The following is a 17,263-nucleotide window of genomic DNA, read 5'->3' as shown; positions in this document are numbered from 1 at the left end:
CACACCTTGTGACACTCAGGGGTTACTCCTGGCTATGTGCTCAGAAATTGCTCCTGGCTTGGGAGACCAATGGGGGATCAAACTGCGGTCTGTCCTAGGTTAGCGTGAGCAAGGCTGATGCCTTACCAATTGCACCACCGTTCCTGCCACACTATATCTTTTTAAATGACTTCTAGAATTTCTCAGTCTTTCAACAACCATTTATTTGTGTTTACATTGTTTTGATTTTCGATGTCCTTGCTTCTTGCATTCTTACAAATTTACATTTAATATCATAGATGCTTGTTAATATTAATGTCACCCTGGGACTCACCCTGGCTTTTATTAGTAAATTAGCAGTCTGTTTTTTTACTAGTATATTTTTATTAGGGTAACATGTCTCCATGTGTGCAGCAGTTTAATTTGACATCTGTATGAACTATGTTATGATCTCCCCACCAGAAGTTTAGCTTCAACATCTATCATGTTACATTAAACCCCTTTACCCTTATCACCCCAACTCACTTCTCATATTTTACATTTAGAGCTTGTTTTTGTTGTTTGTTTGCTTTATTTCTTTATAGTTCACATGTGAGTGATACTCTTCTGTCTTTATCTTCTGGTTTATTCTTATAGCATGACACTCTCAAAGCATATTCATGTTTCTAAAAATGCACAATCTTTGTTTCATAGATGCGTGCTGAGGAACTATTCTTTTGTTGTTATTCTTGCTTTCTCTTTTTAATTTCTGAGGGGTTTTTTTGCTGTATTTTTTAAAGTAAAGAATTATTCTTAACAAAAAAATTTGAAAAGGCCTGATAGTAGAGCAAGGTGCTTGATATGTCTGTAGTTCAATCCCAGGCACCCATCAGATACAGCCAGAAGTAGTTCCTGAATGCATAGCCAGGAAAAAAGTAACAGTCCCCCAAAATAAAACCCTAAAACGCTATAAGATGTAATATGGTAAATGAACTTATTGCTGGTAAATTTAAGACAATTTTTAATAGTGAAATAAGTGAAAAATGAGTCTATAAGTCTCCTAACATCTACTAAAAAGAAAAGTTCCAACAATGCATTCTGCGTAATTAATTTTTGTTCTCCATCTGTTACTTTGTAGAATTTTATTATGATTTCTTTTTTGTTCAGTTTTAGCATACTACCTATAAAATATTTTTGTTCTTTATTATCTGAAAGGGCTCTTTAATGTTGTTGCTTTCTCAAGAAATATTTAAAAGGCATTGCTTTATATTTTCGTACTTTCCATTTTAATGTCATTGAAGTACTTTAATTTTCTCAGGAGGCATTATATAAATATTTATATATTTTTCTATAAAAAAGAATTAATTGCTAGCTTATTGATTTTCCTCTTAAGATAATGGTTTCCAAAGGAAAAAAAAAGATAATGGTTTCCATAGATCCATGTCAGGGAAGCCCAGGAGAAGACTATATATTGAATTATTTGGCCCTAAAAGCCCTGTGTTATAAAAAGAACTAATAGAATCTGTAATATTTATACATAGCACATTAACTGGTACTGGAAATGCTATTATTTTGTGGCATGGAGGGATAAATGACATTTCAGACACCAGCAAAGCCACTGACATCCCCAGTGTTAGGCCCATAATGCACACCTATGACATCATTTAGAGCTTGTAGCCAGCAGATAATGCATAGCTTAGCTTCTTCAAACCAACCTACTGTGTAAGGGGCGATTCGTAAGGCCTCTTTCCTCCTGCCTCCAGCCTGGCTCTAGCCTCGTCTCATTGTCTACATTTTAGTCTTCTAACTCCTAAATGGCAAGGGTCTTTGTTTTTATCTTTTCTCCTTAGCTTAGGGCTGGGTCAGGGCAGAGAGAATTGTCACCAGGGAAAGGGGGAGTCATGGTGGAACTAAAGAGATGTAGACAGCAAATTTTTTTCCTACTAAGGGCCCAATTGTAATTATTTTAGACTTGGATGTCTCTTGCACTTATTCAGTTCTGCCACAGCAGCCCTAAAGCTGCTACATAAGTGGTTGTGAGTGGACTTAGCTGTGTTCCTGTTAGATTTTATCTACAAAGGCAGGCTAAGGTCTTTGTCCTATGCTACAAAGTAGTATTCAATAGAAGACTGGCTCTGAGGGCAGTTGGGAAAGAGAGGCCTTAACAAATGGTGAACAAGAAGCAAGACAACTGTTTTTTGCAAATGTATAGTTTCTTAGAAGAGATGACTCTGACCCTCAATATTTGTTAAAAATTGGTATCAAGGGGCTGGAGCAATAGTATAGTGTGGTCTCTCTCCCAAGCCTGCTAGGAGTAACTTCTGAGGGCAGAGCTGGGATTAACCCCTAAATGATGCCAGATGTGGTCCATAAACAAACAGACAACAACAAAAAAGTTATCAAGTATGTTTGCTCTCAATTTGTTAAAAATTGATGTCAAATAGGGGCTGGAGAGATAGCATGGAGGTAGAGCATTTGCATTGCATGCAGAGGACGGTGGTTTGAATCCCAGCATCCCCTATGGTTCCCTGAGTCTGCCAGCAGCAATTTCTGAGCATAGAGCCAGGAGTAATCCCTGAGTGACCCAAAACCCCCCCCCAAAATAAAAGTGATTAAGAATTGCTGCAGGGACCAGAGCGATAGCACAGTGGTAGGATGTTTGTTTTGCATGTGGCCAACCTGGGATGGACCCGGATTCGATCCCCAGCATCTCATATGGTCCCCCAAGCCTGCCAGGAGTAATTTCTGAGTGCAGAGCCAGGAATAACCCCTGAATGCTGCCGGGTATGGCACCCCCCCCCCCCAAAAAAAAAAGAAAAAGAAAAAGAAAAGAATTGCTGCAGATTGGTCCTCTAAGAGCTCTGGCTTGCAGTGTGGAATGGGAAGAGGCAAGACATTAACCTTTATATTGTCATCCATAGCAGACCTAGTCCCTGTATTTATAATTGCTTTTTTTTTTTTTTGGTTTTTGGTTTTTGGGCCACACCTGGCGGTGCTCAGGGGTTACTCCTGCCTGTCTGCTCAGAAATAGCTCCTGGCAGGCACGGGGGACCATATGGGACACCGGGATTCAAACCAAAGATCTTGGGTCCTGGATCGGCTGCTTGCAAGGCAAGCTGCTGTGCTATCTCTCCGGGCCCTATAATTGCTTTTATATTGGGAACAAAGTGGCAGTTTATATTCAGATTGAAATAAATGCCGATGAGTTGAAAAATAAAAATTTGTTATAAATAAAAACCAACACTAATGATTAAGTAAGGGAGGTAATAAGCATCATTTTACGGTGGCCTCACAGGGTGGTGGGCCTGTTGGAGGCCTATAAAGAAGGTCAAATACCCATTGAAGTGAATTAACCTTTGGGGCCAGAGAAATTATATGGGCTAAGGAGCTTGCCTCCTTGTATACAGCTGCCCTTATTCAATCACTGGCACCATATGGTCCCCAGACATTGTATGTATAGCCCTGCAAGACCCTATAGTATGCCTGGGGTGACTGGAGAATTTCTGGTGCTTTATGCAGAGTCCCCCGAAAATTAAATCAATTTACTTTTTTAATTATTAAGTGTAAAATACCCTTGCTTGAAATGTCCCAACCTCTGACAGGTTGTTCCCGCCGAAGGACTGGTCTCCATACTGAAGAAGAGGAATGATACTGGAGGTGATCCTCCTGCCCAAATGCAACAGAAACCATCCAAGCGAAGAGTGAGATTCCAAGAAATAGATGACAGCTTAGACCAAGGTAAACTGTAGTGCAGAGTCTAGTGCAGAGCTAACTTGTTTGCTGAAAGAATTAACTGATGTATAATCTTTGGTACCAGGATTTGTAAAGGAACATCTGAACTTTCACAGAAAATCAAACCATCTTGAGCTCTTATTTTTTGTTTGCTCAAATGCGTGAAAAAATTGGTAAAACATCTCATGACTTCCCTTATCCCACACAGTCCTCAATATGCTGAATCTATTTTTGATTTACTTGTTTAGTTCTTCCCTTTTTTTGTAAGTCTGCTATTTTTGTCTTTTTATTCAGTATTTACTATTTTACTAGTATTTACTATTTACTATTACAATATTTACTAGTTCTCCTTTACTTGTGTGGACTATATTTTGGGGGGACCACACACAGCTCAGTGCTTGGAGGCTACTCCTGGTCCAATCAATCCTTAAGGGACCATGCGGTGCTGAGGTTCAAATGCAGGTCTTCTGCATGAAAAACATGCCATGCAACCTTTGAACAGTTTCCCTGCCCCAGTGTAGTACAGAGGATTACCTGATGCTGAGCACATTGTAATACTTGCCCCCTGTACTTTCTCTCTACCTCCCTTCCCCACTTCCTTCCTTGTGCTAGGTATCAAGGACCTGTGTATGAAAAGCAAATGCTCTACTGAGCATGCTGTAATTTTTTGAGTTTTGTTGTTTTGATCAGTTTGGTGCTTTTATATATTTCTTTTTTTGGCATTGGTATGATTTCCTCCTGCTTTCTGTTACTATGTTGATAATAGTTTACCTTTTCCTATTTTATCAGTATTTATATGTAGTTTAACTATTTGTTTCTCTGGTGCCAGAGACCAAGCCCAAGGCACGTATTCTACCACTGAGCCACATCGCAGTCCCTACAAGTTTATTAAAATCATCAAAATAGGGGCCAGAGAGATAGTATAGTGGTAGGGATTTTGCCTTGCAAGTGGCTGACCAGTACCAACAGTGATTAGAATCCCGGCATCCCATGTGGTCCCCTGTGCCTGCTAGGAGCAATTTCTGAGCAGAAAGCCAGGACTAATCCCTGAGTGCTGCCGGGTGTGGCCCAAAAGCAAAACCATAAAACATCTATTTTGCTTGGCTGACATTCACAGATCCTGTAAAAAATGACCCATCCTGGAGCTTGAGAAATAGCATGGAGATAAGGCATTTGCCTTGCATGCAAAAGGATGGTGGTTCAAATCCCGGCATCCCATATGGTCCCCCGAGCCTGCCAGGGGCGATTTCTGAGCATAGAGCCAGGAGTAACCCCTGAGCACTGCTGGGTGTGACCCAAAAACAAAAACCAAAAAAATGACCCATTCAACATGGCAGACACAAGTCACACTTGGCTGCTAAACACATGTTAAAGGACTCAGTCTAAATGACATGGTAGCTAAGTGAGAGTCAGTTCTAAATCTAGGGTTCTATAATCAACAAAATAGCATAAACTGAATTGTATGAACAATAAAGCTGAGTACTTTATTTGGAAAATAAGAAACATTATTTCCAAGTTATAGCTCCAGTTTGTAAATGTAAAGCTTTAGAAATTTCTGCTTCTCAGAGCTGGAGAGATAGTACAGCTGATAAGGTGCTTATTTTGCACACAGCCAACCCATGTACCATGAGTAATTCCTGAGTACAAAGTCAGGAGTAAAGCCTGAGCATTTCCTACATGCAGAGCCAGGAATAATGCCTAAGCATTATCACATGTGACCCAAAGCAAACAAACAGAAACATCTGCTTCTGTTCCTTTGTGTCATACCTAGAAAGCTCATTTTCATGTTTACTTACACTTAGAATAGCAGTGCTATCCATTATAAGTATGAAAGGAAAACTGACATTTTGGCTATATTTCTATTCATATTTATTTATTTATTTATTTATTTATTTATTTATTTATTTATTTATTTATTTAGGCTTTAAGGAAACCTAGAAAACACCTTAAATATAGATCCAAAAGAAAAGAGTAGGGGCCGGGCGGTGGCGCTGGAGGTAAGGTGCCTGCCTTGCCTGCGCTAGCCTAGGTTGGAACCGCGCGCGGTTCGATCCCCCGGCGTCCCATATGGTCCCCCAAGAAGCCAGGAGCAACTTCTGAGCGCATAGCCAGGAGTAACCCCTGAGCGTCACAGGGTGTGGCCCAAAAACCAAAAAAAAGAGTAAAGCAATTGCAGCAACATTGAAGTTTTGCTTTTAGCTGTCTAAGTGGCCTGGTGATTCCCAGCACAGCAGGATCCAAGCAGTTAACCATGTGGTAAACCTGTTCGTTGAAAATCTTGGAGTGTGGGCCCTGAGTACCACTTGGGAGGCAACAAACCGCTCCCCACAAAAAATAAATTGTTATATTTAAAAGATACAGTTTTGCCGCTAGAGTCAAAAAGAAATCAGTCCATAAATATTTTGCACATGAGGGTGGTGCTGGGATTTAAACCAGGGCTGTAGCCACAGCTAAATGCTAGGCAAGTGCCTTCACCGTTGACCTTACTATCTCTATGGCCCTTGATGTTAACTTTGAATATATGCTGCCAGATTACCTTCTAAGAAGGTTTGGCACATGATAAAAAAAAAGATGCTTTTTAAAAATCTTTCCCAAATATTTTGTATTTATCTTTAATTATGGATGACATTATTTTGGGTTTTGTTTGCTTGTTTGGGTCACACCCAATGGCACTCAGAGTTTACTCCAGGCTCTGCACTCAGCAGTTGCTCCTGGCAGGCTTGGGGGACCTTATGGGATGCCGGGGTTCTAACTGGAGTCTATCCTGTGTTGGCTGCATGCAAGGCAAACACCCTACTGCTGTGTTATCTCTCTGATCCCAGAATGACATGAATATTTTTAACCAGAGACAGAGGAGAATATGCCTGTCTACAGGTACTCCAGTACTGTTGCTGGCACTGCATGTCTCCTAGCACTGCCAGGATTGACTCCCAACCATTGAATTAGGAGTAGCCCTTGAACTCTACTAAGATACAAAAACTATATTTAAAATGTTTAGTTACTGTAATTTGTGAGCAGATAGAAGATGCTACATCTCCATTTTGTGTCCATTTACCCTTATTGTGCTCTCATTTTGCAGATGAAGTTGGAGGTGGTTCTTGTATTTTGCTGATCTTGTTGTGCATCGCAACCGTTTTCCTGAGTGTTGGAGGAACTGCATTATACTGCTCTTTTGGTGACATGGAATCACCTGTCTGTACGGACTTTGCAGCCAATGTGGACTTTTATTACACGAAATTACTGCAGGGAATGGCAGAACTGAAACACTGGATCTACCTCTCCTAGCAGCATTCATAAGTGGCAGACATGCTAGTTAATGAGAAACAGAGTGAAACTTTCTAAATCATTTTTATTTCAGGAGGTCTGTAATTTGTGTCTCTTCCCTGCAGTCAGGAGCCATGGACATCAGAAATAGCAAATTTAAATGGAAATCCAGAGGATCTCTTAGAATCATCCTCCAGTATGAGGCAGGTATTTACCTGAGTGTTGTGGATGGAAGGAGTGATCTTTGGGAGAGTATGTCCATAGCTTCCTCGCTGCTTTCTAGTGTACCGAGCTATACTGAGCAGAATTTCACAGGGCAATGTGAAGCCATGCCTCATCCACCTACACCTTGTCACGCTAACGGTTAAGGACACTTGGCTTACACTTGTTGGTCCAAAGACATTGCTTTCAGCTGTCATGCAATAAGTTTGTGTATAAGCAAAGAGTTTACCTTACGGTTCCAGTAGGTTTATTTTAGTTAATCATGGGAGCTGTGTAATTTAGCTTTGTATATTATTTCTAGATTATGTTCTTCCATTTGTGAAATGATTGTGTCTGAGTGTATATGTGTGCGTATGCACACAGTTGTGTGTGTGTGTGTTTCAGACGGTTCTCATGTGAAAATACCCAACATAAAATATCAATTTTTATTCTTTTAACTTATCAGTAGATTTGCAGGCACAAATCTTTGAAGAAGACTTAATTGTGGATGAGATAAATTATAGTAATCCTGACCCTGCAACGAGAAATTATGACAGGTTTGTGACAACCCAATTAGTCAAAAATTAATTACAGTTTAGAAGTAAAAATTAATAAATTCCCCGAGTCTCAGGCAGCCAGTTTCATCATGGATTCAATGTTTCCTGAAATAGTTTGAATGCTGGACTCAACTCAACAAACTTTTATTACCTATTATGTTTTGAGAATCTAAAAATCAGAATATAAAAATAAATAAGATCCTAATTCCCTCTATGGATGTTTTAAATAGGGCTTACATAAAATAAACTAAAACTTTGGCAATGAGTTCAAGTCATCACGTGTAATTCAGTATTTAGAGATTATGTATTTGGATGTTTCAACATGCATTCAAATTATGAACTTAACTTGGGCCTGTTAAGAGGCCATTAAGCGAAAATTCAATCATAACATAAATAGGCAAATTTGTCTCAATTTTGTTTATAGCAGGTTGCATTTCATTTTCTAAGACAGTGATTTAACATTTTAGGAAACCTTCTTTGGCTTTTTATATTATAGGTAACATTTTAAAAACATGAATTATAGTTTTTTAGCAAGTGATTGTTATTTCATGGGTTTTTTTTGCCATAATCACTTGAACAGAAGGGGGATAAATTACTTTCTAGTTGTTACTGGCTGGTACAGTACCTCCCTTTATGCTTCTGCTTATTTATTTAGATGATGTGACTTCAAAAGGGCTTTTTACCTAAGTTGAAAATGTGTTGTTGAGCATGCATTTTGTTACCCCAGTGCTAGGTATTTAATTACTGTGTATTTGGAGTTTTGATTCACTATCATTTTAGTTCAGTGTCTTTTTTTATGCTTTATTTTTAAATTTACTTTCACTGATAAGACTGTTTGACTTGTCTTTGTCATGTCACCATGAGCTGTAATATTTTCAAGGATTATAGATCAAAGATATTTATTTAGAAATATACAAGATGCTGAAATTTAGATTCCTTATACTTAAGGATGACTTTATTAGAGGATTATTTTAATGTTCTATTATAAATTTTAAGAATTTGTATTCAGATTATATGTAAAATATGTAAAGTGTTGATGGTACTATATATCTTATCTGGTTCTGTAACACACATTTATAAGGCCTCCAGTGAGGACTTCCCCATCAGAGACAGCCCTTTTCTGCTTTACTCTCATGCTTTTTTATACAGGAATTTGGTGATGCCAGTTTTATGTCAAGATAATTTAAATTTTTTCTCATAAGCAAATCCTTCAAGTTGCTATCAAAAGTCTTTAATAATCTCTGTGATTTTTGCCTCTCAGCCACCAGAGTCCATCTTTCTGACACTGACAATTTCCTGAAAACCTTCACCCTTAGATGAAAAGATTGAGATCAGACTTTGGTACTTAGGGGCTCCGTTGTGTCTCAGAAACAACTGTGTGTCCTCACCACTTCCTAGGATAGACAAGAACACATGAGAATATTGATTTAAGTCTTGACTTAAAATAGGCATGAAATCTCAACTAGAACTTTTTTAATAGTCACTTATTGCATGAATTGGAGTAATCCCATTTGGTAATGACAGAATTATTTTCTCATTCATGAAAAAGGTGTTGAGTTTTACTGTCATTTTTTCTGTCATTTGAAAATATTGACAGCTGACTACTTGTAACTAATCTCGAAAAACTGTATTTGAGGGTAACAAATTAGCTTGTTATTTAAAATCTACACCAAGAATATGTCTTAAATGTTTCTTTGAGCCCTTGGTTTTAAAGCAGAAGCAAAATAGCTACAAAAGATAGTATGGTACCACAGTGTACCAGTATTTGGAAGGCTGTGAGGTCCCTACATAAAGAATTCCACTTCTAAAGCATCTAAAGCTTGGTTCAAAAATTCATTCTTTTGGTTCTAAAAACCAAAATTCTCTGAGGTGCCTGAGTCCAGTAGTTGGAGTACTTGACTTGTACACGGTCAACCTGGGTTCAATCCCTAGCATCCCATTTGGTCCCCCGAGTCCCATCAAAAGTGATCCCTGAACACAGAGCAAGGAGTAAGTCCTGAGTACCATCAGGTGTGACCCAAAATACAAAATAAATTTCTCTGGGAGGTTTGCCTTAGTTAGCTGTTATTTATGTATTATGCTGAGAGGGTTTGAGTTTAAAAGTGGGTCATAATTGTTTGGGGGTTGGGGGTTAGGCCACACCTGGCTGTGCTCAGGAGTCATTTCTAGTAGAGCTCAGGGATATGTGGTCCCAGGGATTGAATTTGGGTACTCCATGTGCAGTTATGCTATCATTATGCTATCTCCTGCCTGATTAGGGGTCATGTTTGGAAAGGACAGATGTGAATTGTGATTTGAGACTAACTGAAATGGCAGAAGGATATTGGGGAGAGGTTGCAGGGGTGAAGAGCGGGCAGTAATGGAGAAATAAAAGAAGCAAAGTGGAGGGGGGACTATTGTCCTACTTGACTGAATGTGGTCTTAACTGATCCCCAGAGAGAACAGAGAGAAACTGAATGTTTTTGTTTCCACTGATATGACCTGTATAACTCAGTTAATTTCCATGGACTCACCATAAATACCTCTTTATGTAATATATATAGGATTTCATATTTAATCATTTGATGCTTACTTAAATCATTGAACACATTCGTCAGGTCTAATCATATGCCTTAAGACAGGGACAGTGAGAAAAGATGATTAGAGACCCCCCAGATCATGTATGAACTTAGACACAGATATCCTTATCAACTATTCCTAGATCCCAACTAACTGTATAATGGCTAATAAACAATGTTGGTTAAATATTTAAAAGATCACTCAATGTGATTCACCATTTTTATTTTTAAAAAAGCTATACAATCTTATTAATAAATATTTCATTCATGGTTTTAAAAAGTTGACAAACTAGGACCTCTTCAACTCAATCAAGGGCATTTCTGGAAAAAAAAATCACAAGACCAAATGCTTTACTTCTGAGCTTCAGAACAAAACAAGAGAAGACAAGACAAGGATAGCCTCTTAGACCACTTCTAGTCAGCTGTTGTACTGGATGTCCTTAGCAAGAAAAAAAAAAGATATTGATTAGAATGAAAGATAAAACTTGCAGCTAGCATAATTAAGAATGTTGTAAGGAGGGGCTAGTACAGCAGGTAGGGCTCTTGCCTTGATTGTAGTCAACCTGGGTTCAATCCCATATGGTCCTCTGAGCCCACCAGGAGTGATTCCTGAGTGCAAAATCAAGAATAAGCACCACTGGCTCTGGCCCCAAAACAAAAAGAATATTGGAATCTAAATCATAGGCTACAATATCTATTGATATACCAATTATCATAGTATTTTATATGACATGAACATTGGAGTGAAACTCAAGATTTGGGTAAATTAATGGAAAAATTTTATTTTATTTATAATTGCATCAAAAACATGAAATACTTGGCCCAAAAGACTAGGACAAAGAGCACCTGCATTGCCAAGCATAGGTCACAAGTTCAAATCTCCAGTGTTAGGCCCCAGAGGATTAGTACACTGGCTCACAGCATCTGCTTTGCAAGTGCTGGGCCACAAGTTCAGATTCCCATTGTCTCCCATGTGCCAAAGGTGATGCTGGCAGTTCTGTTGTTTAAACCTGAAGCTCAACTCTATGAACCCCTGTATTACAAGCTGTGGATAAGCCCCTCCAAAAGGGGTGCAGTCATTAGTACTTAAATGACACACACCCATCATAGCCAAGAAGTACAAGCTCTGAAGAGCACCCTCAAATCCCAGCAAGCACAACAGCTAGAACTTATGTGCTTCAAGAATGTGAACCCAGGTGAGCTCCATATCAATCCTTGATCTGTACTTTAGCCATAACTTGTATCCCTTAACTAAGTGCCACCCAGGTGAGCATGTGTGTTAAAAGCAATGACAGGAGCACAAACCTCGTAGAACATTGTAGTGTGTGTGAACACGGCAATCTAACGTGCAATCACCAGTCACTACACCACCACCACTGCCCAATGGGAGAGGGATGATTTAAAAAAATAAACATGAAATGCTTACAAATATAAAATATATGCAAAGCCTGTGTACTCTGACATCTGTACAGCATGGCTGAAAGAAAAAGACCTGAATAAATGGAGAGAACCTGGTCATGGATTGGAAGAGTTAATATGATTAAGATGTTCTCCCCAAATTGAACAGGACCCCTGACAAACTCTAACCAAAGTTCTAACAAATTATTAGATATTGAGGTGGCTATTTTTTGGTAGGCTGAAGGGCAGGGCAGGGGAAGCTTCTCATGTGGTGTCAGGAGTACCAAGGTTCCCTTTAATGATTCTTACAAACCCAACTGGCTGTTCAATATTAGGTTCCAAGGATTCAGCGTTGCTCAGGACCCTGTGATGTTGGGGATACCTGGGCAACCCTGGCAATGCTGGGGGCCTCAGGGTTGCACCCAGCAATGTTCAGGGGACCATGTGATGCTGGAAATCAAAGCCTGTCCATGAGCATTTTGCAGACCAGCCATTGGAAACCACTGACCTAGAATAAGGTTCAAAAATTGTCAGAAGGAACAAAATCGGGGTGGGGTGGGGGTGTTTCCAACTTGATTACTAGTTGATTTCAAAACTGATCCTAGTATATTGTGAAAGGAGAGTCCAGAAATAGATCCACATGTGTGTGTTGAAATGATCTACAAAGATGCCAAGGAAATTTGATGGTAAGGAAGCTTTTTGGTAAATAATGCTGAAAATAATAGCATATTTAGTTGGGATTAAAAAAAATACATTCAAAACCTAACTTAAGATTCAGAAAAACAAAAGGTACATGTTTTGTGTCTTGGAGTCTCTGTTTCCATTCCAGCACTGGTCCCCCAAGTACCAAGCCAGTTACAACCCCAAAGCAACAAAATTTAACTTGAAATAACTAGATATAAATGATAAAAAAAAAAGTAAAATTAGGGACCAGTACAGGTAGAGCACTTGCCTTACCTGTGGCCAATACAGGTTTGATCCCCAGCATTCCATATGGTCTCCAAGCACTGCCAGGAGTAATTCCAGAGTGCAGTCAAGAGTAATTCCTGATTATCTCGAGGTATGCCCCAAAACAGAAAGCAAAAACATAAAATTAAAAAGCTTTGAGAAGAAAATAAAAAATCTTTGCAACCTCTGGATAATCATTTCTTTGAGCACAGAATATATAAACCATAAAAGGAAAAAACTGATTACCAGACTTTAAACATTTGTGCTATTTGATAAATATGGTTAAGAAAATGAAGAAGCAAGCTAAAGACTGGGGGGGAAATATAGTAGATATATCTCATAACTGCCTTATTAGAGATGACATTTGTGGGAAAATATCTCAATAATTCATGATGAACACTCAATTAAAAATATTTGAACAGAGGGCTGGAGCGATAGCACAGCTAGTAGAATACTTGCCTTGTGCACAGCTAAGTAGAGTTCAATCTCCAGCACCCTATATATCCAACACACATACACACCACTGAGCCCTTCAGGAGTGATACCTGAGTAAAAACCCAGGAGTAACACTGAGCACATCCAGGCCCCAAAACAAAAACATAAATGTAGAAGAATGAAAAAAGTAGAGGGATTAAGACACTTGCCTTGCATAAAATTGACCCCAGTTCAACCACATTATTAGTGCATTGAGCACCACCAGGGGTAATCCTAGAACCCTGAACTACAAGAAGATCCTGAATCCCACTGGGTGTGGCTCAGAATCCAAAGAAAAGGTTGGCAGAATTTCCTGTCTTTACATAAGCTCATATCTCCATGTTGGCAATTGACTTTTTTTTTTTTTTTTTTTGGCAATTGACTTTTGTTGAGAGTATCAGACCCATTCAGTGGAGAAACAATATTCTCTTCAGTACATTGTATGAAGACAATTAGATTTCCATATAAAAAGGAATTAAAATTGAGTTTCTGTTTCAAAACTTAACCCCATATAGGTCAACAGCATAAATAGCCAAATCCACAAACTCTTGACAACATTGATAAATCTCCATAACTAGTACGTCTATCATTGGATTCTAGTTAATGCATCACAAGAAACAAAAGACAATTAGGTTGGACTCCATAAGACCTATTTTTTAAGCATGCATGAAGTAGTATATTGGATAGAATATTTGCCTCGTGCGTGACCAACCGAGGTTCAATTACCAACATCCTATGTGGTCCCTAAGCCCTCCAGGACTGATCCCCTGAGCAGAGTTAGGAGTAAACCCTGAGCACAGCTGGGTGTGATCCCAAAGTAATAACAAAAATATGTGTATTAAGGGCCATGGAAGAACAATCTAAAGTATAGAAGATTTGCAAAATCATACATTTGTCTAGAGCATAGTACCCAGACTATATAAGACCTTCCACAATTCATCAAAAAGACACATTTTAAAATGGGCAAAGAGCTTGTATGCTTTTCAATGAATAAGATATGCAAGTGACCCATAAGTACATGAGAAAATGTTCAACATCATTTATCATTGGGGATGTGAAATTAAAACCATGGTAAGAAGAATGAAATGATACAGGCTACAATTCAATAAACCCGAAACTTTATACTACATGAAATAAGCTATACACAAAAGAATAAAAAGTGTATGCTTCTACTTAGATCAAGTCTCTATGACAGCAAATTCACAGATACAAAGAGGCAAGAGTACATGGCTGAGTGGCCATCTACCTTGCATGAGTGAGGCACAAGTGTGGCCCTCAGCACAGCAGCAAGAAGTAAAAGAAATGATTAAAATTGGTTTTAAAAAAAAACAGAAAAATGAAAACAGAGAAAAAAATAACAATGACTACCAGGGTCTAAGGACCACAGAATGGAGAAGTTATCGCTTGATAGTGTTTCTGTCTAGACTTAGGAAAAGGTTTGAAAATACAGTATGACCAGAGTTGTGGAATTTTATGACTAATTTGTGCTCTAAAAATGGTTCAAATGGTGGCCTTTATGTTATACACAGTCTACCACAGAGAGCATCATTACAAAGTGTTGCTATTGGCTATGAAGCAATCAAATTTCAGAAGCAATATTGAAAGGATACAGACGCTGCGGGAAAGTTTAGACCTCTCCCACTTCTAAAGCCCGTCTGTGACCCTCTGAGCTCTTTCCCCAGCCCTGAAAGTTTCTTATAAAGTTCAACAACACATCAACTGAATCACCCAAAAATCCCACACTTTCTTGCAGGTTCTTTCCTAGGAGACACAAACATGAACACAAAAATGTTGGTATAAATCCATCGATGCTTTACCCAGAACAACCAAAACATGGGAATATGCCAGGGTCTGTCATTTTCATAATATGAATATGTTTATAAAGAATGAAATGCATAATTTTATTCAGAATGAAAAAGAACTATGCACACACGTGACATGGATGAATTTCAAGATAACAGTTCTGAATGAAAGAGACCAGAATAAAAAAGAATGTTGCCACTGGGAGTGGGTGTCTCCCTAAAATTGCCCAGGAGCCCTGAAGGTGATATGAACTTAACAGTTTCGCACTAGGGCCTGAACAGGCTGAGCTGCCCTTGCCCAAATGTAGAGCTCAGAATCCATAGTTATCGGGGCTGGTCGTGCACAGAGCAGGTACTGGCATTGTGGAACAACTCATGCACCCTTGGCCTTACAAAAGCTTGTGCTTCAGCTCTTTAATCTATCAGTTTCCATTTTTATAAGTTTTGGAAAATACAAAGACATATGTAGTGCTAGAAACAGATCAGTGAGTCTTGGAAGATCAGGATGGCCGGATGAGCAAAGATCACAAAGCAAGTTAGAGTATTAATGAAATACTTGCATCTTGAACATGGTCGTCATTACATCTTTCAAAAAGTGTCGAGTTCTACAACTTACATAGATGAAATTAAAACAGAATTATAACAAAATTATTCTTCAATCACGTCATTTTAAAAAACAGGCTATAGTTTCATGACATCTCAAGATATCCTGAGACGTTGAGGCCCAAGCAATAGTACAATGGTTAGGGCATTTGCCTTGCACATAGCTAACCTGAATTCGATCCCTGGCATTGGCACCACATATGGTCCCCTAAAAACCACCAAGAGTGATTCCTGAGTGCAGAGCCTGGAATGACCCAAGGAACAAAAAATAATATGAGGTACAAGGGAAATCCCGATATTTGTAAGCTCCATATTCCCTTTAGCTGTTGGCCTAGATAAATATTTGTTGATTTTCAAGGATCACTCTTCATTTGTACAAGACTTACTTTCTCAACTAGCTATTTACTTACTAAATCTTCTGATAAGTTCACTAGTTCAAAATGCCTTGATTCTAGTTTTAAATGTATTTGGATGCCTCTAGTTCCTTTTGAATGATTGAGATAATTAATAAAACTATTTTTTCCTACTCAATGAAGCCATCCAAGTTCTGAACAAGATCTAATTATAGATATCCTGTAAGGACAACCTGATCTGCCTCTGGCCGGAATGCATTGATCAAAAATGAAGCTTTGTGATTTTATTGTTTTTTCTAATAGCCTTAGATCAAGGGTCAGGAAGGACTGAGGCACTTAGGAAGCAGAAAAGGCTCCCATTATTCATTACAATGACGACAGTCCATAAATGGTTCTTATTTCTCAAGAACAAGATTGGGGGTTGGCAAATCTGCACAAACTAAACAAAAAGAGAAAAATAAGCTTCTGGTCTGGTTAGGAACTTGGCTTAAATGAATCTGAACATCTCTTCCTTGCCCCACCTCCATACCCTTTAATCTTGATTGGAAAAATGTAAACTACTGGGATAGGAATAGTAGCTAGTTGGTCCTGAAGTGGAGATTCAGGACATAGGAGAGTCAGTAATAAGTAAAAGACAATGGAGGGAGGCAGGTCCTATGGTTGGAATCTCAGTGAAACCACAGATCATATTAACTCCCTGTTCAGTCTCCTACCTGTACTTCTGTTTTTTACTTACATAACAACAAACTTCAGAATCCCCTACTCTTTTTTATACCCAAAAGTATTCTAAATTTTATCACTGAAAAAAAAGATAGATCGGTGTTCTTTACATGACTAAAACCCAACTCAATCATATTTGTAATCAAGGTATTTAAATAAAGATATCCAAAAAAATAACAACACTGGATTAAAAAGTAAATTAAAAAAAAAAAAGAAATAAGATAGATCACTTGGAGGTCAAGTATGTATTTGGTGAGTGAATGTAATGATCTAAACAGGACCAGAGATAGTACAGGCGTTCAAGGCCTTAAATGCAGCCATCCTGGGTTAGATCCCTGGCACTGAATATGGACCCCAAACTTCTCCAGAGATAATAACTGAGCACTACCAGGTGTGGCCCCATAATAAACCAGAAAACATTACAACAAAACAGTATGTTTATAGTCCTATAATGGGAAGGAGTAAAAGCTTGGGTGAAGGTTTACAGGCAGCAGAGCCCCCAGAGATGAGAGTTGAAAAGTGACTACAACCAACCCCACACTGGAATGCCAGAAGGCCTAGGGTTATTCCTTGACCATCTGAAAAGGCGAAACACAGTAGATATTGTGTAAGCCTGGCCTGGCTGTATAAAAATCACATTATCTTAAAATTACTAGGTAGTGTGGACACAGTCTATTTTACTCTATATTACTGCC

General features: G+C 38.6%; 1 protein-coding gene across 1 annotated transcript in view; it reads left to right on the top strand.

The window, feature by feature from the left end:
- Positions 1 to 9,260, top strand: part of CNST (consortin, connexin sorting protein) — a 70,202-nt gene extending 60,942 nt beyond the window's left edge. The window contains exons 9-10 of the mRNA XM_049776652.1: positions 3,561 to 3,696; positions 6,770 to 9,260. Of these exons, the coding sequence (XP_049632609.1) occupies positions 3,561 to 3,696; positions 6,770 to 6,975 (342 nt within the window). The 3' untranslated portion in view covers positions 6,976 to 9,260. The remainder of the gene's footprint in view (positions 1 to 3,560; positions 3,697 to 6,769) is intronic.
- The last annotated feature ends 8,003 nt before the right edge of the window (positions 9,261 to 17,263 follow it).

Source organism: Suncus etruscus, chromosome 7 (genome assembly GCF_024139225.1).
Source record: "Suncus etruscus isolate mSunEtr1 chromosome 7, mSunEtr1.pri.cur, whole genome shotgun sequence".
In the NCBI taxonomy this organism is placed as follows: domain Eukaryota; kingdom Metazoa; phylum Chordata; class Mammalia; order Eulipotyphla; family Soricidae; genus Suncus; species Suncus etruscus.
Note: the sequence above shows the minus strand (reverse complement) of the source record. Positions and strands in the feature narration are given on the sequence as shown.